Source organism: Ammospiza nelsoni, chromosome 25 (assembly GCF_027579445.1).
Source record: "Ammospiza nelsoni isolate bAmmNel1 chromosome 25, bAmmNel1.pri, whole genome shotgun sequence".
Classification (NCBI taxonomy): Eukaryota; Metazoa; Chordata; class Aves; order Passeriformes; family Passerellidae; genus Ammospiza; species Ammospiza nelsoni.
Genome location: NC_080657.1, coordinates 4,932,721 through 4,958,969, shown reverse-complemented (window position 1 = coordinate 4,958,969; position 26,249 = coordinate 4,932,721). Strand labels below are relative to the sequence as shown.

At 51.0% G+C, this 26,249-nt stretch overlaps 1 protein-coding gene across 2 annotated transcripts in view; it reads left to right on the top strand.

Annotated features, from left to right (window-relative positions):
- Positions 1-26,249, top strand: part of SCMH1 (Scm polycomb group protein homolog 1) — a 64,741-nt gene that overhangs the window by 25,677 nt on the left and 12,815 nt on the right. For both annotated transcript variants that reach the window (XM_059488635.1, XM_059488634.1), the window contains exons 5-12: positions 1,214-1,284; positions 3,303-3,537; positions 5,945-6,033; positions 6,535-6,778; positions 18,452-18,684; positions 19,215-19,341; positions 20,311-20,511; positions 21,055-21,240. In XM_059488635.1, coding sequence (XP_059344618.1) covers positions 1,214-1,284; positions 3,303-3,537; positions 5,945-6,033; positions 6,535-6,778; positions 18,452-18,684; positions 19,215-19,341; positions 20,311-20,511; positions 21,055-21,240 — 1,386 coding nt within the window. The remainder of the gene's footprint in view (positions 1-1,213; positions 1,285-3,302; positions 3,538-5,944; positions 6,034-6,534; positions 6,779-18,451; positions 18,685-19,214; positions 19,342-20,310; positions 20,512-21,054; positions 21,241-26,249) is intronic.

Below are 26,249 nucleotides of genomic sequence, written 5' to 3'. Positions count from 1 at the left end.
AGTGTACTAGTCATCTCCATGGGAGGTGGTGAGAAAGCAGCATTCCTTGTATTTATTTGAAGCTTGTAGATTCTGAAGGCTCCTCTGTGCACAAGGCAGCACTGAAGCAATGTGTGCTGACCTTACTGCCTCGGTTTTCAGAGGTGTGGTGTGTGCTGCAGTAGCTAAAATGGCTCTTTATGTAGCTTTTGTTTTGAAAATAGACTGATTAAGAACTTGCCTGACTCGGGGAAGCAGTGGCTGACTTTAATTGTGCTGCCACCACTGCTCTTGAAATGCCTTGAAAACAGTGGTCTCCCGGGAGCTGTTTGGATGAATGCAAGTGAATGTCATGCTGCAAGGTTCCTCTCCCAGCTGCTCAGTTTAAATGGCAAAAGTCATGATTTGCTCAGATCACAGGAGCTTTTAATTCCTCATTTAATAACAGGTTTCCCTGGGTGGCATATTGCTTTTACCCTTCCTGCTGTACATGAGGAAGGGGCAGGCAAGGATTAAATGCATTTCCCCTGGCAGCAACATCGGTAGAAGGGGGCTTGAGGTTGTGTGTGAGGTATTGAGCTCAGTAAATCCCTGTTTGGAGGATCCCTGCTCCCATCCTGTGGACTTCATGGCACTTAGGAAGTTAATTTTTGTGCTGTCCACTTATTGCTGGGGTTGGGCTGATCCCTGGTCTGTGCTGGACCAGGGGGACCATCCAGTCACCACAAAGCAGATTCCTGTTCTAAATCCATGATTTACAATCATGGCATCACAGAATGGCTTGGATTGGAAATAACCTTCAAGATAATCTCATTCCAGCCCCCAAGCTGTGCTGCTCACAGCCCACAGTGACTGTTTGCAGTCCCCAGACTGAGTGATGTGTTTAATGAATGGTTTTGAAGGGACAGTTGTCTGGAGGACTCAGCAGATTCCCATCTGTGCTGGGTGGTTTCCATTAAGTTGCAGGTTGTTATCCTGGCTCTGTGCAGCCCCTTCTCAGCAGCACCGAGGCAGGAGGATGCCCAAGGCAGAGCTGTGCTTTGTTCTGCCTGTCAGTTGCAGTTGTAAATCTTCTGTGCTCACAAACATCAGAGCTTCTTGGTGAAAACACGTGTCCTGTGAGCACCTCCTCTGTGAGAAGTGCAGAACTGCCAGCTCAGGAGTCTGGCCAGTTCTTTTTCTGAGAATTTTGCTCATCTGTTCCTATTTGAATCCTTTTGTTTTTACTTCTTAGGTCACTTCACGTGGGAGAAGTACCTGAAAGAGACATGTGCCATCCCAGCTCCTGCCCATTGCTTCAAGCAGGTAAGAGGGTGAAAACAAGAAAAGTCAAGGGCTGTGGTCCACTGGGGGCCATGGAGTTCTGTGCCTGGGATAGACCCCTGGCTTGGAAAGGAAGATACTTAAGAATATTGGAGAATTAATAGAAATCCAAGTGCTGAAGCAAAGATTAAAAAGATGCATTTAGAGCAGCGCATAAGATTTTCCTCTCAAATGTGCATGTTGTGAGCATGAGTGTGCTACTAACTCTGCCAAGCCCTTGGAGAAAGTGTCCTGAGTAGGCTGGGATCCAGCTTTTGGTGGATCCTGCTCAATCAGGAGATTTTCAGCAGAATTCACCCAATTGTTGTGAATTGTGGAGAGAATAGCAGCCCCTGGGTAGCAGGTACAGGAGTGAATCAGCGTGGGACACCTGGGTCTGGGCAGGAGGGAGCATCAGTGTCTGTGTGGGCCTGGGTTTGGCTGGGTGATCTTCCCAGGAGAGGGTTAATCCCCTACACTGGGCACTGGTGGGGCTGCACCTCAGATCCTGAGATCAGTTTTGGGTCCCTCACAACAGTTTTGGGCTGGAGCATGTGCAGAGAATGGAACAGAGCTGGGGAAGGATCTGGAGCCCCAGGAGGGGCTGAGGGAGCTGGGAAGGGGCTCAGGCTGTAGAAAAGGAGGCTCAGGGGGGACCTTGTGGCTCTGCACAACTCCCTGACAAGAGGATGGAGCCAGGTGGGGGTCAGGCTCTGCTCTCAGGGAACGAGAGACAGGATAAGAGGAAACAGCTTCAACTTGTGCCAGGGGAGGGTCAGGTTGTATATCAGGAAAATTTCTTCACTGAAAGGGTGATCAGGCCAAGGAAATGTCTGCCCAGGACACTGGTGGAGTCCCCATCCCTGGAAGTGTTCAAAAGACATGTAGTTGTGGTGCTCAGGGGTACTGGGTAAGTGGTGGGCTTGGCAGTACTGAAGTTGATGATGTTAGAGGTGTTTTGCAGCGTTAATGATGATTCCAAGAGAACTGACTAGTTGCCTGGATGATGCAGGATGGAAGGATGGGGGTCTGTTACAGACCTGCCAGGGCTGGCTGAGTTCTCAGTGGTGCCTCAGCCTTCAGCAGACCCCTTTGGGTGCTCCTGCTGCTGGAAGCTTTGTGCCTGAGCTGGTGCATGCATGTATTGGTAATCCTGGTCTGACTGGCCCTTGTTGCTGTTGGTTTGGAGGGACCCCAGGGAGCCCCCTGAGCTGTGTGTTTGCTGGTAGCAGCAGGCAGGCAAGGAGATGTTTTGCAGAGATAATCAAAACTCCACAACTTTTGTGAAAGTTGTAAAGCTGGTATGTTTATTACAGCGCTGGACACACGTGGGAATCATTCCCCTAAAATGACATGTGTACTTCTGGGAACTTCAGGTCCCTTTTTATCCCCCTCTCAGATACATATGCACACAATTTCACAATAGATTCATACATATTCATTTTTATGAATTTCATGTGACATTTGCCGCTAGTTCTTCTTTATCAGAAAGACTTCTTAGGTCAGGCTGACCTGCTCTCACAGCAGTCTCTGTCTCTCTCTGTCACCCTCTGTCTCCCCCCCCTTATCTCTGTCCTTCACTGAAGCAGTTTCTCTGAGCCTAGGCTTTGCAGTCAGGCTAAATAGCTATATTTTCTAATCACAGACTCAACTCAAAAATGTACATTTCACCTATAACAAAATGGATTTCTACCCTGGAAAATTTCTATCCACATGGCTTCTGAGGGTGCTGATTAGATGAGGGTTGATTGGGGGTCCCACCTCTGGCACAGCATGGTTTGAGGGAGAAGGGGGAGAGAGGGAGAGCCTAGGGAGAGAGAAGGGCCAAGAGAGACTCTGTGGCTTAACAGGGAGATTCAAAGTGGGTGCAGAATAATCCTTGGGCCAATGGAATTTACAGATCCATGATGCTTCAGGGGAGGATCACAGGCTTGGAACAAACCCTACATTTTCCAAGGGTGATACAGAGCAAACCATTGAACTAAAACATAACACCACAGCCTTTATTCCACTCTTTTCAGTCCTACACTCCACCTGCAAACGAGTTCAAGATCAGCATGAAGCTGGAGGCCCAGGACCCCCGGAACACCACGTCCACGTGCATCGCCACCGTGGTGGGGCTGACGGGCGCCCGCCTGCGCCTGCGCCTCGACGGCAGCGACAACAAGAACGACTTCTGGAGGCTGGTGGACTCTGCTGAGATCCAGCCCATTGGCAACTGTGAGAAGAATGGAGGGATGCTGCAGCCTCCTCTGGGTGAGCTGGAGTTCAGCTGTCCAACAAGGGTGGAGTTGATGGTGGGGAAAGTTGGGGTGTGGGATGTGGGAATGTTCCTCACTCGGGGCTCAGCAAATGTGGTGGTGTTCACAGGGGCCCCAGGATGAGGGGGCATCCACAGCAGAACACAAAGCCTCACCAGCTTCTGAGAATGAAAATTCATTATAAACTTCAAAGTCCCGTCAGCCTGAAAATAGATTTCTACTCCCTTACCTTCTTCCCCATTGCACTCTTTGTATCATGATCTATCCTACAATTTGCAACATGATATATGGCCTCAGACCCCTACATTTCAAAATTTTTCACCTACCTACTATTCTTCCTAATCACCATACTCATCCTAATCATTGCCAATAATCTATTTATCCTGTTCATTGGCTGAGAAGGAGTTGGAATCATGTCCGTCCTACTAATCAGCTGATGACATGGATGGGCAGAAGAGATGAGAATCTTCACTCCATGTTCCAGAAGGCTGATTTATTATTTATTATATATATTATAAAAAAGAAAATTATATATTAAAACTATACTAAAAGAATAGCAGAAAGGATTTCAGCAGAAGGCTAGCAAGGAATGAAAAGGAATGATACTAAAATCTTGTGACTGCTCACAGCCTCAGCACAGGCGGCTGTCATTGGTCATCTGAGCCCTTCCACGCCAAACCATTCAGTGATTCTGCTGCCCATCTCTTCCAAAGCCCTGTGGGCCGGTGGGTCCCTCCTGTGCCTGGTGTGGCCAGCAGAGGGCACGGGGTGCAGGTGGAGCAGCCCTGGCTGTGCTCGGGAACAGGTCCGGGAGTGCTGCCCCGTGTGCCCAGCTCTGCTCCGTTACCTGCTTAACCTTGTGCCAGGGGAGAGGCCACAGTTAGCTGGGATGTTAGGGAAAAATTCTTCCCTGTGAGCGTGGGGAGGCCCTGGCATAGTGGGATCAGGGAAGGTGTGCCTGCCCATAGCCAGGGAGTGGAACTGGATGATTTTGCACCCAGCATGAAGACTGAGCTAGTGCTGCAGGTGTCCTTCTGCTGCAGAGTTCAAGGGTCTAGAAAACTCTGTAAGGGTTTTCTCTTTACTGTAGTATATTCCATGTGCACACATCTGCTGCTGCTCTTTCTTTACACAGATAATTCCAGGACAGCAGCCAGGGAACGGCTGGAGCTGGGCCAGGGCAGCTCAGGCTGGAGATCAGGGCAAGGCTCTTCCCCCAGAGGGTGCTGGCACTGCCCAGGCTGCCCAGGCAATGGGCACGGCCCCGAGGCTGCCAGAGCTCCAGGGATGCCCAGGCTGGGCTTGCTGGGGGCTCTGGGCAGGGTTTGGCTTTGGGATTGATCATCCCTGTGGGTCCCTTCCAGCTCAGCACATTCCATGATTGTGTGAGAGTGAGGGATGGGGGAGATGAAGGATGGGGGAGAAATTTGGGCAGCGCTGCAGGGATGGCCAGGGTGGGGTTGTTGGGGGGTCTGGGCAGGGACGGGGCTGGACTGGGTGATCCTGTGGGTCCCTTCCAGCCCAGGATATTTTGTGATTCACATAAAATGTCTTCTTTGCCACTGTGGGAGCTGAGCTCTCCTATCCCCTGTGGTTGTGGCTACTTGGGTTGGTTTCCAAGCTGATCTGACAGAGCTCAGGGCTGGCACAGTGACCTGTGCTGAGCACTGCAACCTTGGCAAGGTTCTGCCATGTTCTTGGTCCAGGTGCAGAGCCAGGATTACCTTCAAAACTCCCCAAACACAGCTGAGCAGCAGAAATTGCCTGTACAGGAAGATGCATGTTTAGCAAAGATACTCTGTGATATCCAGAGCCTTCTGTTGGTTGTATAGTCATAGTCAGTGCCACATACTTGAGAGCATGTGAAATTGCTTTTTTCTTCACATAAGCCCTCTCTTGTTATTTCTCCACTTTTTTCACAGCAGGTGTCAAGCCAAAACCTGCCATCCTTCCCTGTAATGTGTTCCAGCCAAATCACAGCCTCTATTTCTCCAGATTAGCCTGCCTGCAGCTCACACTAGAGGTGGAGGAGGCCACCCAGAAGCTGTGATTCCCTGTTGAGGCAGAAATTCCATAGCCTGAGTGTGCACTTGCTGATTCATGTCTCCCCTGCAGCAGGAGCTGGCAGCACTGATGCTGCACAAAGTGCTCAGTCTGGATGGTCAGTGGGATTGTTGTGATAAGTGAATATTGCAGTCAGACAGCTGTTTCCAGATGTTTCTTTTCAATAACACAAATGCTTTGCATTCAGAATAACAGGCTAAAGTCCCATCTGACTCCAGCATGGGAGGAGGGTGGTGTGGGATCACAGTTGTGTGAGTTGCCATCAGAGCAGGCATGTGCTGCCAGATCCATCAACCCCCAGAGTCTAACAGTGTCCATCTCCTCTTCCCTCCCCTCAGGCTTCCGCCTCAATGCCTCCTCCTGGCCCATGTTCCTTCTGAAGACTCTGAATGGAGCAGAGATGGCTCCTGTCCGGATTTTTCACAAGGTATTTCCCTGTTTGTGCAGACCCTTCTGGCAGAGCAGCAGACTCAGGGCTGCTGTCTCATCACAGGTGTGCTGGTCCCATAGGAGGAGACACTGCACAGCTCAGGGCTGCTCTAGGACAGAGCTGTGTCCTCTGTGTCACAGCAGTGTTAGGATGTAGCCAGAGGTCTGCCAAGGAAGTGTTTGGGCTTCAGGGCTCAGGCTTGAGGCAGGAGCTGGTTTTTCACTGGGGTGCAGGTGCTGCTCAAAGTGGGGAATGCAGGGTGGGAACATCAGCACCTCTGTGGAATGTCCCACTCCTGGGTTCAGTCCAGCAGTGAGTGGTGGACTTTGCTGCCTCTTGATCAAAGGTCAGTGGCTGTGTAGCCTATTGGGGTTCAAATCCAGCCCCCTAACTCCCTTCAGCTCCTTGTGGAGGTGAATTTGCTGGTGAGGGCACAGCCCTGGTGTGGGGAGGCACTGCCATATCCCCTTTGAGCACATGTTCCACTTCTTCTTGTAGGAACCACCATCTCCTTCCCAAAACTTCTTCAAGACAGGTATGAAGCTGGAGGCAGTGGACAGGAAGAACCCTCACTTCATCTGCCCGGCCACCATTGGGGAGGTGAGAGGTTCTGAGGTCCTGATAACATTTGATGGCTGGAGAGGTGCCTTCGATTACTGGTGCCGATATGATTCCCGGGACATCTTTCCCGTAGGCTGGTGTTCGCTGACTGGAGATAATCTGCAGCCCCCTGGTACAAAAGGTAAGGCCCACGTTGGTTTTTAGCTGGCTTGGCTCCTCCACTCAGCTCTCAAAGAGCAGCAAAGCAGGCAGAGACTGGCAGCAAGGACACCTAGGTGCTCTGTGTGGTTTTTGTGCATGGTAAAGGTGATCAGAGCTATAGCACTGGCACCAGGGTGCTGAGGAGTGGCTGTCCATAAAGCTGGGCAGGATGGTGGCTCTGGGGAGGGATCGTGCTGTATACAACATTGCTGAGGTCTGCTCCTCTCCAGGAATTCCCTTGAAGTGTTTCCTGCGCCTTTGAACCACATTTTGCTGTGCAGCTTTTCTCGGGGAATAATGAGAAGTGTGAAGCTGCAGGACTGCTCCTCTTTGTGCTTTGAGCAGTTTTCTTTGCTGTGAACGTGGACAAAGCAGGTGTGGAGCAGGTTGTGCCTGCCTTGTTCCTGGGGCTGTGATTGTTGGGTGGGAGCAGTGCTGGGGAACTTGCTGCCTTGCAAAGCCCTGAGCAATGGCTGGTTTGATTCTCAAGACCTGTCTCAAGCTCTCTCACATCACAGTTGTGTTTGGGCTGGTTTGAGACTCAAGACCTGTCTCAAGCTCTCTCACATCACAGTTGTGTTTGGGCTGGTTTGAGACTCAAGACCTGTCTCAAGCTCTCTCACATCACAGTTGTGTTTGGGCTGGTTTGAGACTCAAGACCTGTCTCAAGCTCTCTCACATCACAGTTGTGTTTGGGCTCAGGGGGCTGTCACTGTCCCCAAGCACATCCCTCTGGCTGGCAAGCCCTGCTCATGGCTGGTCAATGAAATGAGGGGCAGGAGAACAGCCTGTCTACCAGAGCTGAAGGATTGCTTAGGAAGGGCATTTCTCTGACAGTCCTTTTGGAAGTCCTGGGTCAGCTCATGCTGCCCTGTCAGGCTGGTGCTGCCCTGTGTCCCTGGCATGGGCCAGGTCAGTGCTCAGGGCTGCAGGGCTGGTCTCATTGCATTGCCTGAGGTGATCTGTGTGCAAGCCAAGCTCTCAGCTCCCCTTGGCTGAGGAGGATTCCTCTTTATCTTGGATTTCTACATTTTGCCTTGCTGTTCCCAGCCTCTCTCTCTCTTCTTGCTGCTTGTTGTGTCCCGGCTGAGCACCAGGGCCCTCTCAGGCAGTGGCTGACTGCTCCAGTGGTGCCCTGGTGCTCTCACAGGCATCTCCAGGGTGTCTCTCAGTACTGCACGAGTGGCTCAAGACATGTTTGTGTTTGGTGGGAGCTTTCCTGGCAATAATCAGGGGGTGGAAGGTTGCAGGAGAATGGTGGAAGCTTCCTCAGGAGAAGTGAGAACCTGTCTGACCCTCAGCCCCAGCACAGGCAGCTCTGTTCCTCCCCAGCCTCCTCCTCACTTCATCTGCCAGGGGCTGAAGCTGTGAGTGAGCAGGGCCCAGTCAGTAATCCAGAACCAAGATCCCCTTGTGCCACCCCTTGGCAGGTGGCTGGGATGGCTTCTCCCTTTCCCACTGGCTCCATGTGCAGTCACTCTGCACTTCCTGCTCGTGTACAAAAACAGTGACCCCCAAGAAGTCACATCTCCCCACTCACCCTCAGGCAAATTTCTCCTCTCTTTGTCCTTTTTTTGCAACTCCTGGGACAAGAGCAGGGGTTGGCAGGGGTTGCATGAGCCATGCACAAATGCCAGGGAGTTGAGATCAGCCTTGTCTTTGTGCTTTTGCTTCTCCCTCTGTGACTGTCTGCTCCCTCCCCTGACCGAGAATTTCTGACTTGCACGTTTTGGGATTAAACCAAAAGAACAGAGTGCTGGGAGCTTTCTCTAATGAAATTCCTCCTGTGTTTCCTCAGCTCTGCTGTGGTGGAGGGTTGAGCACAGCCCTCCCAGGCCTGAGAGTGTTCTTGGCAGGGTGAGAGGATGCATCACCACAGAGGAATTGCCTTTTCCTTGAGCTCCAATAAACCTTCTCCATGTGCCAGCCTGCAGAACCATGTGGTGGAGTCAGGCAGTTTCCCTTTCCTGGTGGGAATTCCTCTTAAAGAGAACTGGAGAGACATGCAGGCAGTAGCTGCTGCTGTGGGAAACTGCTCTGTGCTCATTTACTGGGCTGACTTTGGCCCTTGTGGAAGGTGGGGAATCCTGTGAAGAGTTAACTCCATGGAGAATGAGTAGCAAAAAGAGGCCTCGTGGAATGAGCTCATGTTCAAGGGAAGCACAACTTCAAAGAGGGCAGGCATGTTTATTTAATGCTGGTAACTCCAGTGAGCTCCAATCTGGCTCTGCTGCTGGCTGCCAGCAGAGGTGGAGGAGTGCAGGGCTTCTCCCAGCCATGGTCCTTCTCCATCTCCCATGGTTCTTCTCCATCTCCCATGGTCCTTCTCTATCTCCCAAGGTCCTTCTCCATCTCCAGGGCCTCCCAGTCCCAGCAGTGTTTGCTGAGTGGAGCTGCTGGAGCTGGGGCCCAGCCACTCCATGAAGCTTTCATTAGGTGTGTTCAAGGAGGAAAGGGAGGTCAGACAGCAAGGAGGAGCAGGCTGCATGCCTGCTTGGTAATTCCAGTGCTGCATGCTGCCTGTGCAGTGGCTGTGGGCTCCTGGGCATCTCCTGGTGCTCCTGTCTGCATGCTGCACACCTTGGAGCTGAGGGATCCAAATCAACACATCACACAGGGGAAATGGAGCTCTGGGAGTGCCTATGGTGGATCCTTGTCCTCTCTCCATGGGCCAGGGATGGATGTTGGCTCTGCTGGGCTACAGAGCAAGGCAGAATGTGGGGGAGTTCATCCTGTGCACCCACAGCTTCTCCAGCTGCTGGGGGAGGCAGGTCCCAGTGGCTGTCCCAAAGGAGGGGAGTTCTGTGTGTGTGCAGCAAACTTCCCTCAGCACCCCACCCACACCTGGGGTGCTCCCAGGGATGTCCATTGGCCAGGAATCCCTACTCCACTCCTCCTATGTGGTGTATAGCACCTTACATGTCTTTTCATGCCTCTTATACATGTACTTTTTTACCCTTAAATACATATCTGTACCTTAAATACACATCTGTACATACCTTTTAGGAATATATGGTGAAGTGGACTTTCTGTTCAGCTGAGTGCTGGCTGGGAGCTCTGCTCAGAGGGTTTAGAGTCAGAGAACATCCTGGGATAGAAGGGACCCACAAGGATCCTCAAACCCAGCTCCTGGCCCAGTACAGGACAGCCACAATCAAAGCAGCCTGAAGGGACCTTGCCCACACACACACACAGACACCAGTGTCACCAATATTTCATGTGGTACTGTGGAGGGCAGGGGAATGCTGTCACCTTGAACCCAGGGAAGCAGGGACACAGGTAAAGCCCTCACTGTCTGTATCTCAGAAGGTGCCTGTGCTATTCCTTCATCCTTCCTGATGCCAAGTTGCTCTGGATTCCTGATGGGTTTGCTACCCCCTGTTCCACCCTTCTGGATGCTCTGGGACACAGAGAGGGGTGACTGTGCTGTGGGAGAGGGGCAGTGCTGAAAGGGTTAAGGTTGGCAGGCAGAGCTGGAAGCTGCTCCAGCTCTGGAATTTGGAGCACTGGAATTGCTGCCTTGGCTGCAGCCCAGCTGGCAGAGAGCCCCAGGCCCAGGCAGGGCAGAGCTAACACAGAGCTCATCCTGTGCCAGTGTGCCAGGGCTGGTGGGAGCTGGGGGAGGCCCCTGGGGGCACTGCTCAGTGCCTGCACAGCTTTGTGTGTGCCCTCAGACCCTGCTCCCTCTGCTTGCAGAGCAAGCCCATGTGAGCAGTTTTAGGTATTTACCATGGGGATGGGCTGAAGGGGAGCTCCATCCACCCTGGGCTCACAGCTCTGTGTTACCCTGAGACCAGAGCTGCCTGCTGTGACTCCAAGATGCTGATCCTGGACAGAAAGTTCATCAAGTTCTTCATTTCTCACCACCACTGCTGCCATGTGATTTGTTGTTTAACTGCTTTGTCTCCTCAAAGGAAGATGATGATCAGCTGCTAGGTTTCCTGCCCAGGGGCAAAGGTAATGTGGATTTTATTATTTTATTTTGGACATTGCCTGGTTTCTCTTCCTTCTTCAGGGTGAGAACATAGTGGTGGGAAGAGGAGCCTCATCAGGAGTAGTTGGCAGGGTAAGAGCTCAGGTGAGCTCCTGTGCCTTCCTGCTTGGAGGAGATGGGAAAATATTAATTAATTCCTGTCTCTTCAGGACTGAGCTCACACATTAAGCTGGGTGACATTGCTTTGCACTGGCATGGCTGGTTTGGTGGACCACACAGGTCGAGTTTATGCACCAACAGCAGGAGAAAGGAGGGTACACAGAGCACTTCAGGTGTTTATCCATGAGTGTAACACACAAACAGCCCTGGAGCCTGGGGGTGCTGCCTCTGAGGCTGCTCTTGGAAGATCCCAAGAAAATCTCTTGAGTTATTTGGAGCACAGAGCCAAGGCTCTTAGCAGTGACCCTGGCTCAGCTTGGATGGTGTCCTGGAATACAGATGTGGGGTCTGGGGACTTGGTAGGGGAGCCCAACACTGCCAGAGGCTCTGGGGTGCTGACAGTGCCTGTGGCTCAGCAAACAGCAGATGGGAACCATGGCATGTCACAGTCCTGAGGGTGCTGAGTGATGTCCTGAGGCTGGAGGAGCCTCTGAGAAGAACTGACCTGGCAGAAGCAGTTTCCTCTGCTCTCCAGCCTGTCCTTACTCTCAGTGTCTAGACCTTCCTCTCAACCTGACTTTTCCTCATGTTTTATTTTGAAATATTTCATATCCCAGAGAATCTGGGTTTTGTTTAGGATGTTTCCTTCCCTTTTCCACCTTGCTTCTAACCCAAAACAGAGTTTCAATATCTCAGGGTGTTCCTGAGCCTTGGCAGGAGGTTCTTGGTGCTGGAACCTCCCTCTCTTTGGTTGAACAGCACCGGGGCCATCACTTTGTTTCTGCAGGATCTCTGACCAGTAACAACACTCCTGTTCACTGGGACATGGTGCAGGTCTGAGTGCTTTCAGGATGGAATTGCACAACCTCAAGGAAGAAGGGTGCTCCAGGGCTGTTATTTATAGGGGTCTAAAAGTGCCTGAGCTCTGATTGCAGGCAGGGCTGGTGGCTCTTCCCAGCCATCCTCTGCTGGTTTGGGAGCAGAGTGTAGTCAGCCTGAAGTGTGCCCAGGGTGGAAGTTTGTGTAAGAATTGCTGCTGGGGGATCCAAACCAACACACCACGTGGGAAAATGGAGCTCTGGGAGTGCCTGTGCCTGTGGTGGGGGTGCTGGTCCTCTCTCCACATCAGCCACGGGCCAGGGATGGATGCTGGCTCTGCTCTCCACAAGGAGAGCAGAATTTCCCATCAGGATGGAAGGGTTTAAACACTCAGTTTTACAAAACATTTCAAGGAGTTCACACTCCTCACCTTGTTTCTGTTTGTCACCATATTCCAGCCTCGGTGACAGGAGCTTGGTCACCCTTTAAATTCCAGGATTTGGAGTCTTGTTCTTAATCCCTGTCTTTGCAGGGAGCCTTTGTCTCACACCCTTGGTCCTGTGCTGTGTCTGCTGAGAGCTCAGCCCAGTCCAAGCCTGGTGCCTTCCCAGGGCCTCTATTTCTGTCCCAGTTGTGCTCATGGTGGCCAGTGATGATTGTCTCTGCTTTGGGAGGAATCACAGGGCTTGGAAGCTTTCACATTTTGCTCTGGGACAGGCAATGAGCTCTGGTTCCTGTCCAGCTCCAACCTTCAGGATGTCTGGGATTGAAATGCCTCATGCAGGGAAGGATTCAGCCAGATCTCAACTAGATTTCTGCTCTGGCAAATTTGCTTATCTTAAATGGGTCTGTTTAACATCTCTGAGTGCTGCTTCTGCCTGGGAAGTGCTGAAGATGGACAAGGGGCAGTGAGCACCAAGGACACATGAGGGTGGCCTGCAGGATATGTGTCAGAGTGGGCATGAGTGCTGTGCTCAGAAATCTCCCCCTGCACTTCAGGACACTGCAGGGGCCACTGTGGACAGGACATCTCCAGGCAGAAGCACATGAGCTACAGCTGCAAATGAGAGTACAGAGCCCTTGGCACAGAAAATGGGAATTTGGGATTTGTGCTCCTGCAGTTCTTGGTAAATGAACCTTGTAAATAGGAGAGAAAGGCAGGAAACATTTCTGCAACTTCAAACTTTTCTCTTCCATATTTTTCTATGTTTTGACTTTGTAATTCTTGTCCCAAGGACATAATTTTGTCTTCTTCAAGCTGTGACAAGTCTCAGATAACCTGATGGGTGACAAATACTGCTTCCTAGCATTGACCAACCCTCAGGGTGTGGATGGCAACTGTGCAGAGTCTCTGTAAGCAAAGGTTTCAGTCCCAGGGTGGTGGGCAGCTACAAGTGTCTGTATCAGCTGATGGAATATTTTGGCATTAGGAAGTAGAGCCTGGAATCAGGAATTCTCTGTCCAGTCTCTTTGTTGTTTAAACTAATCTTTCAGTGGTGAATAACATCATCAGTGGTGCCCAGCTTCTCTTTGGCTCTGAGCTCAGCTGTGTTTGAGCTGCATTTTCAGGCTGATGTTTCTCACTGTGCCAAATGGATGCAGTGGCAGCCAGCCTCCTCCTCCTCCATGTCTGCCATTGTCCTGCATGCCTGTGTGACCCAAAACAAGACAGTTCAGCCAGCAGAAAATTCCCAGTGATTAGTTTTCTGTCCCCTTAATGAGCTGAAATAGCCATGAGTTCAGATTCAGGTCAGAAAGGAGCTCAGGGTTGCATGGCTCAACTCCTACAAAGCAAGGCCAGCTTTGGATGGTTAGACTGCTCAGAGCTCAGGTGATCAACAAAGCTGTGGCACAGAGATGCTGCTTTACTCAGGAAGAGTTGATTTTTTTTGTAAGAGAGGCTTCACTTGATTTTCTAAAAATGTGGCTCCTCTCAGTGGCTTGTACAAGGAAGAAGAAAGTGAGAATGTCTCTGGCAGCTGCTCATTGTTGGGCTGCCTCTGTCACCAGCTGAATCATAGAATGACAGAATATCCTGAGCTGGAGGGAACCCAAGGATGATCCAGTGCAGCCCCAAACCCTGCCCAGACCCCCCAACATCCCCACCCTGGGCTGGAAGGGACCCACAGGATCACCCAGTCCCACCCCAAACCCTGCCCAGACCCCCAACAGCCCCACCCTGGCCATCCCTGCAGCGCTGCCCAAATTTCTCCCCCATCCTTCATCTCCCCCATCCCTCACTCTCACACAATCATGGAATGTGCTGAGCTGGAAGGGACCCACAGGGATGATCAATCCCAACCCCAAACCCTGCCCAGAGCCCCCAGCAAGCCCAGCCTGGGCATCCCTGGAGCTCTGGCAGCCTCGGGGCCGTGCCCATTGCCTGGGCAGCCTGGGCAGTGCCAGCACCCTCTGGGGGAAGAACCTTGCCCTGAGCTCCAGCCTGAGCCTGATGTCTCAGGTTTCGCTTTTCTATTTTTCACATTCTGTGCTGCTTTAGTGTGTGGGTCTGGGTTTCATATTATGGGATGCTGAGCTCTCTTCACAGAGTAGGGAGATAAAGCAATTCCTGCTCCAGCTGGGCACCAAGGACAAATGATCCAAATCTCAGCCCAAGAGCACAAACACCATGGGCTGGAGAGAGAAAAACAAGCAGGGTGGGACTGCCTGGGCTAAAGCTGGAATGGGACAATGAACTGCAAGATGCAAATGGAGCAGAGCTGATCACAGTGAGAGACCCCATGACTGGTTGTGCATTTTGGGACCATTTTGGTTCATCTGGGGTGCAGCCCTGGCTGGGCTCTTGTGCTGCCCAAGGTGGATCCAATGAGGACTTTTAATAAATCCCTGCTTTATTCTTTAACTCCATCCAGTCTCTGCTCTAGCTCAGCCTCCACAAAGCATCAAGCCTGCCCTGGCCCAGCCCCAGCCGTGCCCTGGCTGCTGTCCCTGTCCCAGAGCAGGGATGGGAGCTGCCCCTCGGGAGGAGCTGCAGATCCCTGAGCTCTGCCCTCAGTGTGCCCTGCTCCAGCTGCACACACCAAGGGCCCTCAGCTGCTCCTTCTGTGGTACCTCTTTGGACACTCTTTGATATCTTTAGATCCTTAATAATTAAGATGTAAGAATAGTAAGAATAAGATGCAGTAAAATGAAGCTTTTGGCAGTTAAAGGAGACTTTGGCAGTGCTTGGAGCTGTGAGATAATCCTGCTTGCTGGGCACAGCTGTTTCCACCTCTGGAGCTCAATGGGTGCAGGCAGGGCTGAGTGCTGGGCACTGATCCCTCCATAGCAGTCCTGTGTTTCTGGACCACATCTGCATGACAGCAGGGGCTGAAATCCTGCAGGAAAATAACAGGCACCTGAAAAGGAGCTACAGGCTCCTTTAGGGAGCATGCAGTCACTGGAAACACTGGAAATGTGTTACCGAGCTTGCAAGGGTTCCTCAAGGGTGAAGAGAGAGACGAGAATCTTGACTCCATGATCAGAAGGCTGGATTTATTAATTTTATGATATATATTACATTATGACTATGCTAATAGGAATAGAGAGAGAAGTTCAGAAACTTGCTATGCTAAGAATAGAATAGGAATGAATCAACAAAGGAGCCCTCTCTGATACTGTCCCAGAGAAAGCTTGGTCTTTAACTGGCCCTTAATTGTAAACATCCAACATGGGCCAATCACAGATGCACCTGTTGCATTCCACAGCAGCAGATAATCATTGTTTACATTCTTCTTCTGGGGCCTCAGCTTCCCAGAAGGGGGAAAAATCCTAAAGAAAGGATTTTCCACAAAAGATGTCTGTGACAGAAGTGGTGCCTTGGGGGTGAGGCAGAGTGTGGCCAGCTGTAACCCTGTGCTTTGGGGGCTGCACCATTGATGTGCAGGTACAGCTGGTGGCAGGACTCTGCTCAGTGCATCTGCTAGGGCAGCAGAAATGTGTTAGCACAGCCTGGTGTGTGCTCAGATTCTGGTTCAAATCCAACAAAAAGCCAGGCAAGTCTGCTGGATCGTGGGAGGATAAGAGCTCATTTCATTAAATCACTGCAGGTCAGAAAAATGTCTGTGCATTGCATCAGTGTGATGGAGTCAGCCCTAGGGAAAACATCAGTGCCTGTGCAGGGCTGTGCTCAGGGCTGTGCTCAGGGCTGTGCTCTGCAGCCCTGCTGGGCACACAGCACCAATCTGGGTCACAGTCTGTGTCTCTCTGGCCTGAGCTGGCTGCACATTTAGATGTAATTTAGCCTGTTTGAGTGAACAGCCTCCCTTGCTGTGGCAGCTCCTCCATCCCTGCAGGAGCTGTGGCTGTAGAGGGACCAGGGATGTGCTGCCAGGGGCACAGGCACAGTGGGAACTCCTCAGGGTGGCTGAATGACATGAGGTGTCCCATCAGGGGATCTGCATGCACCCAGTTATGGGATTTTATTGTCCAAATCCCACAACCAGTTCTTCAAGCCTGGTAAATTACTGTTATGTGTACTGTCTTTACAGCTGAAGTGGGTGACAGATTTTTCTTGCATTTATTTCACCGAAAGATGAAATCACATATTAAAATCACTTATTAACATAAGATTATACAGTGAAAGCTTTCACCAGGACTTAATCTGACTGCAGTCTCCTTTTTCCTGGCAGAGATGTGGTCCCAGCCTGGGAGCAAAGGGTGCAGTCCAGCTGCTCTGCCTGCTGCATGCCAGCTTCCCAAATGCACCATTTCTCTGGGTTTGTTACTAGTAAAACTGAGAAAACATGTTTGCCTCACAGCTTGTCTGTAGAATTCTCAATTTTTCTCCACATTAGAGAAACCTCATTATGGCACAGCGTGGTTTAGACACTGAGTGTTGTGCTGATCTCAGATGAAATGCTCCCTGCCCTGGCTTCCACATCCTTTTGATATTTAAGTTTCTTTGAAGTATGGAGAGTTTTAGAATCATGAAATCTTGGATTGATGTAGGTTGGAAGGGACCTTAAATCCCATCCCATCCCACCCCTGCCATGGCAGTGACACCTCCCACTGTCCCAGGTGCTGCCAGCCTGGCCTTGGGCACTGCCAGGGATTCGGGGGCAGCCACAGCTGCTCTGGGCACCCTGTTCCATTCAACCTTTATCCTTGTTCTGTCAACTTGTGGGTTTCTAATAAATGGTTTGATACAAACATTTCTCTGCTGAGATCAGTCACTGCACACCTGAAGCCAGAGGCCCCACGATGCCAGGATCAGCACCTGCCTTACCTGTGCCATTCTTCCTGCAGCTCAGTGCCAGCTGTCACCTGGAGCAGGTGACACTTCTGCAGTACCATCAGCTCTAAGAAGCACCTGAGCTATCACACTCATTTTCTTAACAGCAAAATAATCTTGCTTTTAACACTATCAGCTCAGGCAAAAAGTAGTAAAACCCTGTTTCTGCCACATTCCCTGTGTCTGCCTGAAACAAAAAAGTCTTTATTCAGGAAGTCAGATACATCCTGATGATTGTACTTCTTCCCAGCTTCTGATACAGAATGCACAAAAGCAAGGAAATAGAATTGAAACTAAACATGCCCCCATGGCAAGCAGAATGGGGCTGGATCCTAGATGCACTCTGTGATTTGGATTGGAAAGGACCTTAAAGCTCATCTCATTCCAACCCTTGCCATGGCAGGGACACCTTCCACTATCCCAGGGTGCTCCAAGCCCTGTCCAACCTGGCCTTGGGCACTGCCAGGGATCCAGGGGGAGCCAAGGGAATAAATCCTTGCTCACAGCAACTGCTTCTAAAACCTCATTACAGAAACCTTAAAAATCTCTGTATAAACCCACAGTTGTGCCATCCTGGTATCAATCTGATTGCACTTTTTTTCCTTGGCTAAGACTTTTTTCCTTCACTACAAAGCCCCTGATTTCAAGAGTGTTTGCCTGTGTTTTTTCCTAATTCCTTGCCCCTATGTTGAGGTTTCCAGGTGTGAGAAACAAGACATCCTAAAGATCACGCTGCAGTTTTCAAAGTGCAGCAGGATTTTGGTTTGTTTGTTTTTAGCAGAAATTTAAAACAGAAGGAAATACTGGTCTGCTAGGCTGGGCCAGCACATCTCTGGCCTTTAGCAGGCTTGGGGAAGATGGCTGAACAAATTTAGGGGATGTGTGGGCAAGTATAGCAGAAACCTGATTTTGTGATGGAAAGAGTGAGAAGATAAGAAGGAACAGACCTGGCTCTGGTTTGTGGATGAGCAGGGCAGCTGGTCCAGCAGAGATGAGCTGTTGCTCAGGACCAGGAGCAGCAATCCCTGCAGGCAGCAAGGATGGAGCTGGTCCCTTCCACTGCAGTTTGCTGGGAATTTAGGGACAGATTTGACATCAGCCTTGAGAGAGGGGATTTCCAGTGTTTGCAGCACTGGCTCTGTGAGTGTCAGACAGATCTTGGCTGATCCTTCCTAGGAATGCTCTCAGAGCCTTTTCCTTGGCCACTGGCAGGTCACTGCTTGCAGAAGGAAGAGATGTAGGTGCCAGTTATTTTCAGGAAGGAAGGTATGGCTGCAGGCATGATCCTTCTGGAGTTCAGCCCATCCAAGTTAAGCCCCAGTGTCCCCCAGCTCGAGTTCTGAGCTGGGGGTCTGTATGTTTGATTTTAACTCTGGCATGGAGAGCAGTCCCCCCACGCAGGGGTCTGCGAGTTCTCCAGGTTTTTCCATGTGTATAAAGATGGAGGCTGCTCTTGTTTTGATTCTCACCTGATTTAATTACATTTGCTTTCTCTCTTTTTATTTCAGTTGTGATTCCAAAGAGCCCTTTACCTGCCTCCGAAGTAAACTCGGAGAAACCTAGCATGCACAGTAGCACAAAGACTGGTTTGGGGCATCAACAAGGGCAAAGGCGTCGCAAAACAGGGAAGAAGCGTGGTCGAACGACCAAAACACTAATCCACCACCCCATGCCTACACCCTCCAAGTCAGTGGAGCCTTTGAAATTCCCCAGAAAGAGAGGCCCCAAGCCTGGCAGTAAGGTAAAAGCTGATGCTGATGCAGGCGGGTGCTGCAGGTCCTGCCATGGGTTGGTGCATGCGTGTGTTTGTGCACGTCTGGCTCAGCCTCTGGCTGGGTGACTGCAGCAAGTAGGAGAGCAGAGGGGTGTGTGGGCTGGGAGCGTCCTCAGAGCCCAGCCCCAGAGCTGTAGAGAATGTCTGTGTCCTAAAGATCATTTCCATCAAGAATCCGTGGCTTTGGAAGTGCGTTGGCTGTGGAGTAGCATGGCAGATGCTGGGAGCATGCCAGGATGGCCAAAGGGTAGAGTAAGCTCTCCTGTCCTTTGTGTGTGGCTAGTCTGAGTCAAACAGAGGTGGCAGATCCCAGGCTTGTGGTTTGTAAAATACACACATGTTGATTGCTAGGTTCTTGAGACACCCCATCATCACCATCAGAAATGTGTCATGTTCCACAGTGCCTTGTCTGTTGGATGCAGAGGAGAGAGTGTAGTGATCATGGGTGGTAAAGGAGAGCAGGGGTAAAAGGAGAAATATCTCCTCTTTTTCTGCAGAGGAAACCTAGGACATTGCTGAACCCAGCACCCACCTCTCCAACAACCAGTACCCCAGAGCCAGACACAAGCACTGTGCCCCAGGACGCTGCTACAATCCCCAGCTCTGCCATGCAGGCTCCCACAGGTAAGGAGGGTCTTGGACCACGTTCTTGACAGGATTGCACAGTTAGGAGCTGCAGCAGGCAGGCAGCAACACCCTGAGAGTCCCATTTCTGCCTAAGCCTGTAAACCAGCAATCCTTACCACTCCAGAAAGGCTGGCCTGAGGGAGGCCAGAGCAGCTGTTCATTTATCTTTCTATTGGAAATAATGAAGTAGGAAGGTTGCAAGCCCACCTGTTGAGTGCAAGGACCCCCTTCCCCTGCATGCTGGTGACTCCACAGCTCTCCAGATACATTTGTGGTCCATTGTGCCCTGGGGCAGTCGGGTGTGCAGCCCCCCTTGTGAGTTCCATACCACGCGAGGCACAGCTGCTGGAACTGCGCAAGGGGCAGAGGAGGTGCTGAAGGTCTGTGATCTGCCCAGCTCCAGCCAGGATATCAAGGCACACAGGGACAGGAGGGAATAGGGGAGGAGAAGGAGTAGCAGTGAAGCGTATGCAGTGCTACAGGGTGAATCTGCTCAGGAAAGTCTAATGCGAAGCTGCTTTTGACATGTTGAGTCAAGCACTGGATATGGGCTGAGCCCTCTGTTTCCCCAGAATGTAATTGGCCAGTTTTCAGAGGAACCTAAAGAAGCCAATTTCCCTAAAAAGGAAACACTGTGGGAACCTGCATTCCTTCTTCCCCTCTGAACATCACAGCCACCTTACCTGGCTGGCATGGAAAGCACTTTACAGCCTGACTGCAGGGGAGAGCATGGGAGAAACAGCAGCAGTTTGGAAGGTGAGCTTGAGGCAGGAAGATTTTGGAGGGGATTCCTTCCCCTCTAGAAGCGGCTCCACTGTGAGGATGCAGTCAGGCAGTCATGGTGGATTTCACTTTGTCAGTGATTGCACAGTCTTAATATCTCAGCATCTCTCAGGTTGGATTTTAGGCATCTGTTTCTTGCTTTCTTGAGTGGGTTAACAGCAAACACATTTCTCATCTTGGCAGTTTGCATTTACTTGAACAAGAACGGCAGCACTGGGCCCCACCTAGACAAGAAGAAAGTTCAGCAGCTGCCAGACCATTTTGGACCAGCTCGAGCTTCTGTTGTCCTGCAGCAAGCAGTACAGGCCTGCATTGATTGTGCTTATCATCAGAAAACAGTCTTCTCCTTCTTAAAACAAGGCCACGGGGGAGAGGTGATCTCAGGTGAGAACGGGCCCGCAGCACTTGGTCTCCTCCAGAGAGGTTGTTGCAAGAATTCTCTCGTTGGAAGATGTCTGTCCTGAAGCTCACTGCAGCCACAGGCCAGGGGCAGACACAAGAGTTCTGTCTTCTCTTTCTTGCCGCACGTGTGTGTCAGTGAAGCAACAGCTGGCGGCTGACTCAGAGCGGAGCAGTCCCCATGGCCCGCGGGCACAGCTCAGTGCTGGCACCAGCCTGGGCAGCAATCCCAGAGCCACACCAGGGGGGATTGCACAGCTCCTCACGGAAAGACGAGAAATACCCCGAGTTTTATATCTCCTTTAAGCCTATGCCTAGCTGGATCTGCCCCTCCTGGAATCTTTTCCGTTCGCTCGGACGTGGCTGCCCCAGCCCCGCGCTGGGTGCAGCAGGCTGGTCCTGGCCTGCCCTGGCAGAGGAAGGCTTTGTTGGCTCTGAGAGCCCAAAGATGCTGAGATCCAGGAGCTGCCTGCGCGTAGCCCCTGGCGGGGGGTTCACGTGTTGGGCTCTGTTTGTTTCTGTCTCCAGCTGTGTTTGATCGGGAACAGCACACTCTGAACCTGCCAGCAGTTAACAGTATCACCTACGTCCTCCGCTTCCTGGAGAAGCTGTGCCACAATCTGCGCAGTGACAACCTCTTTGGGAACCAGCCTTTCACTCAGCACAGCCACATGCAGCGCTCTCACCAGTACGACCACGACAGGTATCTACCAGGTAGGAGCTGGGGGGGGTGGCACTGTAGGGACGCAGGTTTTGTCTCTTATCTCAGAAGGCAGGCTTCTGTTCCAGAGCCCTCTCCCAGGGTTCATTACATCACACCCAGTGTCGTGTACACACTCTTGTTGTGTAGGGTTCCAGTTGCATTTTCTGCCTGTCAGTTTGGTTTCCATCTCAGCTGGAGGTTTCCGCTCATCCATGCTGTCTCCTTGTCTTCCCTCCTCCCCTCGTCCCCCAGTCCTTCCCACTTCCTGTGGTCTGATTGTGGTGACTTCATCCAGCTAGGAATTCAGGTGAAAGATTGCAAGAGAAGGGACAGTGATAACGTGCAGCAAGTAAACTGTAATTAGAAATTAATTAAAGCAGAGTGGTTCCCACACTGGTCGTGGATCTGCTGGCATCAGCCAGGGCATCCAGCCCTGGTAACAACATGGGATTCCTGTTCAGGGGTGATGCTCATGCTCAATCTGAGGCAGAGGTGGTTTTGTTTTCCTTGGCATAGCCCTGGTAACAACGTGGGGTTCCTGTTCAGGGGTGATGTTCAGGCTCAATCCGGGGCAGAGGTGGTTTTGTTTTCCTTGGCATGGCATTGAAGCAGCTCCAGCTCACCCCAGCAAGACAGCGCATGCCACGGTGCAGATTGTCAGGCTGCAAAACTGCTCTGAAGTAAAAGCAGTGGAAAACAAACCCAGCAGTTCCCCCACAGTGCTGGGCAGTGGCAGCAGGCCGGGGGTGATGGCTGCCCACAGGCTGTCTGGGGGTACTGAGGAGCTCCTGCTCCAGGAATGTCAATTGTGGAGAGGATCAAAGCTGTCTGCACCCTCTTTGGTGGCTGACAAGTGCTGATCTCCTCTCCTGTCTTGCTTTCTTCCCCCTATAGTCAGCAAGTAGCTGTTGTGTTGTTTGAGGTCTTTCCAAAGTTAATCCTTTGCATAATTATGGTTCTGGCAAGAAAAGCAAAAGTTGTATGAATGTAAAAGGATGAGCACTTAGGAAGAATTGGTTAAAGAGAAATTGCTAAGCAAGAGGTGAAGGAGCAACAGCCAAAGGCCACAGTGCTTTTCAGTGCACCTCACAAAGATTCATTTCACCTCACAAAGATTCATTGCACCTCACAAAGCACCTTAGGCAGAGTCTGGAGAGCAAGAGGATCTTCCCATCCTCTGCTTCCTCCTGGCTGGAGCCAGCAGGGCCAGGAGCAGAGGAGCTGTAGGATATGCAGGGACAGGAGCACCATGACTGGTTACTGGGACTGGAGGCTTTCCCCTGAGGAACCCTCAAATAGAAGAAATCCCCATGTTTCAGTGTGGAGGTGCCCTCTCATCATGAGAGAGAGCATGAGGGAGGGAAAGCACCCAGCTCTGGGCATGGATCAGCTCACACAAAGAGTTTCCAGCCTCCATGAGAGATCAATGCCAAGATTTGGGCTGCTGGGCAGAGTGGAAAAATAGAAATCAGAATTCAGGGCAACTCAGGCAGAGCACCAGATGTGCCACAATGCTGAGACCTGCCCATCCTGAACTCTGATTCAGTTTGCAGCATTTAAAGAAAAACTAACCACAGTCAGAGGTTTGACAGCACCTAATCCTGCAGTTCATGCTGATCTGTGAGCTTCTTGGGCATCTGCTCATGGAACACCTTTCTCACCTGAAAGAAGGTGATGATCTACACATCACAGTGCTCCTGGTGAGGGCAGGGAATCAGTGCAGGTGATTTTGGGAGGTTTGAGCTGGTCATGGAGGAATGAGGATGGAGGTGTACATCCTTCAATCACACCAGGTGTCAAGGCTGCTGTGGTCTCACACTGAGCTCTGCATGTCCTGCCTTGTTCCCTCTGCAGGACAGGAATGTGTTGTGTGGGGCTGGTTCTCCCAGTGAACAGCCACTGGTTGGGACTGGGAGCTGCTCTGAGTTCCCAGAGCAAAGTGGCTCTGCAGGAGCACCCTGGGGGTGCCATGGAGAGTTGGGGTGTGTGCTTGGGGCACGGGAGAGGTCTGCAGTGCCCCTTAGCTCAGCACTGTGCTGCCGCTCTGGCTGAGTAAATGGAAATAAGGAGGAGCAGATTGGGTTGTGCATCAGGAGCAGCCCTGATTGCTGTTCACAGCTCCGTGAACATGATGGGACCTGGAGCTGTCCGAAAGCTCAGGACTGGAGGGACCCTCTGGGCCACAGAGCCCTGGCTCCTGCTGCTGCAGCACCACAGCACATGGAGTTTCTTGGCTTTACTCTGCAGCTGTGGATTTTGCTTTTCCACTGCTCCAGGGTTTTACGCTGAGATTTTAGAAACTATGTTGTAATTTCCAGCCCCGATTTATTCTTGGGCAACTTGGTGTCTGTGTCTCCTGATCTTAATATTGTCTTTTAGCTTAACTTGGTTCTCTTTCTTCTGGAAGTAGTTGCAGAGCAGTTGTAGCCCTCAGAGGAGTTCATCTTTTCTGCTTTTTGCTCTCCTCAGACAGTGTTGGTTTGACTTAACCTTCATGGGGTGTTCAGAGTGCCACCCAGCACTCTGGGGAGGAGCTCATGGGGACCTGGTGCCACAGCACTGGCACCACCATGGTGACAGGAGATGTCTCTGCAGTCACTTTGAGCCTCTGTGTCCTTGTACCAGGTGGTGATCAGCCTGTCTTGGTCACATAAACTGTTCTTCTCATCAGTGGTGTCACCTGCAGGTCACATGGGACAGTGCTGCAAGTGCACATCTGGATTTGGCTGCTGGATTTTCCTCTTTGCTGATTCTTGGTTATATATATTTTTATATATGTATATATTTATCCTTCCTGCCTGATTTTAAATGCTGCTTTGTCTCACCTGACACGGGAAGGCATCAGCAGATTTCATTGGTAAATCTCTTAAATTTCTGCCAAGATAATTGCAGTTATTAAATGAGCCTGGGCTCAAGGTGATCCTCAGGCAGATTCACTGCCAGTCTCATGTTCCTTCTCAGTGTGCTGCCAACAGCTTTTCCTCTCAAATCAGGTTTCTGTGCATAGAGCAAGGCTCCCGGTAATTCATGTTCTGTCTCAGCTGGCTCTGTGTGTAGCATCTTGCTGAATTCCAGGTGTGTGAGGTTGATGTCTCTTCCCTCATGTGATATCAGGATTTCCCATCACAGGGAGGATGTTGGGATGGCCTCCTCTGATGAACACCTGCCATAAAATGTGCCCTGTGTGTTTCCTGCCCTTTCCTTCAGAGCCTGCCACAAACCTTGTGGTGCTGCTGAGGTCAGACATAGGCATTTTATTGTAAAAATCTTTTTTTCCACTTATTTTCTCAAATATTAGCACCACATTTCAAGTGAGTCTCAGTAATTAAGTGCTGAGTTCTGTTAGAATTTACTGCAGCAGACCCAGAGTTTCAGGTGCACTGGCATTCTTGGCTTCCTCTGCACCCTTAAGTCTCCAATTTGAGGGCATTCAGTTGTGTGACTTAGTGGTGGATATTTTAGTTCCTGTCCTGTTTCTTTTATCCTTAGAGCCCTGCCCCAGTGCTCAGCATGGCTGCAGCTGGAAGTGAATCCCAGAATGGTTTGGGTTGGAAGAAACCTTAAAACTCATCTCGTTCCACCCCTGCTATGGCAGGGACACCTTCCACTGTCCCAGGTGCTCCCAGCTCCATCCAGCCTGGCCTTGGGCACTGCCAGGGATGCAGGGGCAGCCACAGCTGCTCTGGGCACCCTGTGCCAGGGCCTGCCCACCCTCAGGGAAGACTTTTCTTCCATAAATCCAGTGTAAATCTGCCATCTCTCAGCATACAAGTGCACTGAGTGCAGGTGGATGCATCAACACCTGAGCCAGGTGTGCTCTGCAGCCAGGGAGGAGGTGCCAGTGCACTCAGTGCAAGGTGCATTGTCCTAAATGAGAAGCCCTAATTAGGAGTGGGCTGACAAGATGAGGTGAGTGGCTGTCACTGCTCATTAAGGTGTCCATGCTAATGGCCCTGGGGTGGCCACAGCACCACCCAGGCACAGCAGCTGAGCTGCTCTTCCCCCCAAGGCAAGGCAGGTGGAATATCCCTCCCAGCTGTGCTGTCATTTGGAGACAGCCCTTTTCACCTTTCTGCACAGTGTCCCCTCACTCTGTTCCTCTGGAGCTGAAACACAGACCCATCTTTGCCTTTGCACTGTCTCAAAACACAGAATGAGTTGAAAACCTCCCTTCATCCTGCACCCCCCATCCTGAGGTGCACAGTCTGCTTTTATCCAAGGAAATGATCTGCTTGTTCTCAGCATCCTTCTCAAAGTGAGCATTTATCCACTGAAATCTGGGGTCCTTCCCTCTCAGATTATTTCCTCTTTGATGAGCACATTCATGAGGTTTATGTAATTTTTGGACTGAAGACATTTTCCTTTTATTCCTGATAATCTGAGTACAGCTCTGTCTGTTACTCCATCTTTTTATTTTCTTAAAACTTGTCATTTAAAAACAATTCTCTTTTTGGTTTATCCTCTCATTAATTTACACCAACCTCACTTCTCATTCCTAGGACTAACTTCTATAACCTGACCTGTTGTGTTTGCAGTATTTCAACATCAACCACTTAAAAAAACAAGCTGAAATACCAAAACCTGATGGAAAAACCTTTGTAAAGCATCACCTTGTGTTGTGGTTCTGTGGCTGTTGGGTGAAGAAGGTTGTGCAGTTTGACACAGAGACATTACCAAGAGCATGTTTTCCCCCTCTGGGCAGTGAGTATTTCTTACAGGGACTGGTTCTGAGGATGGAATTTGTTTTTCTGGCAATGTCACAGTGATTTTTGGTGATTTGGAATCCTCAGTGCAAGCAGCTCTTTCATTTCCCTGAAGGATATTGATTGAACAGGAACCTTCTCCACCTTTGTGTTTCTCCTTAATCACCTCAGTCGTGCCCATCTGGTGCTCCCCCCACCTGTGCCTCCCTTTGCTGGGCATTGTGCATCTCCCTGGTGTCACTCCCTGCTGTCCCTGTCACACCTGCTGCCCTGTGCCAGCTCTCAGGGCTGCTGGTGGCTCCTGGCATTTGTGCAGA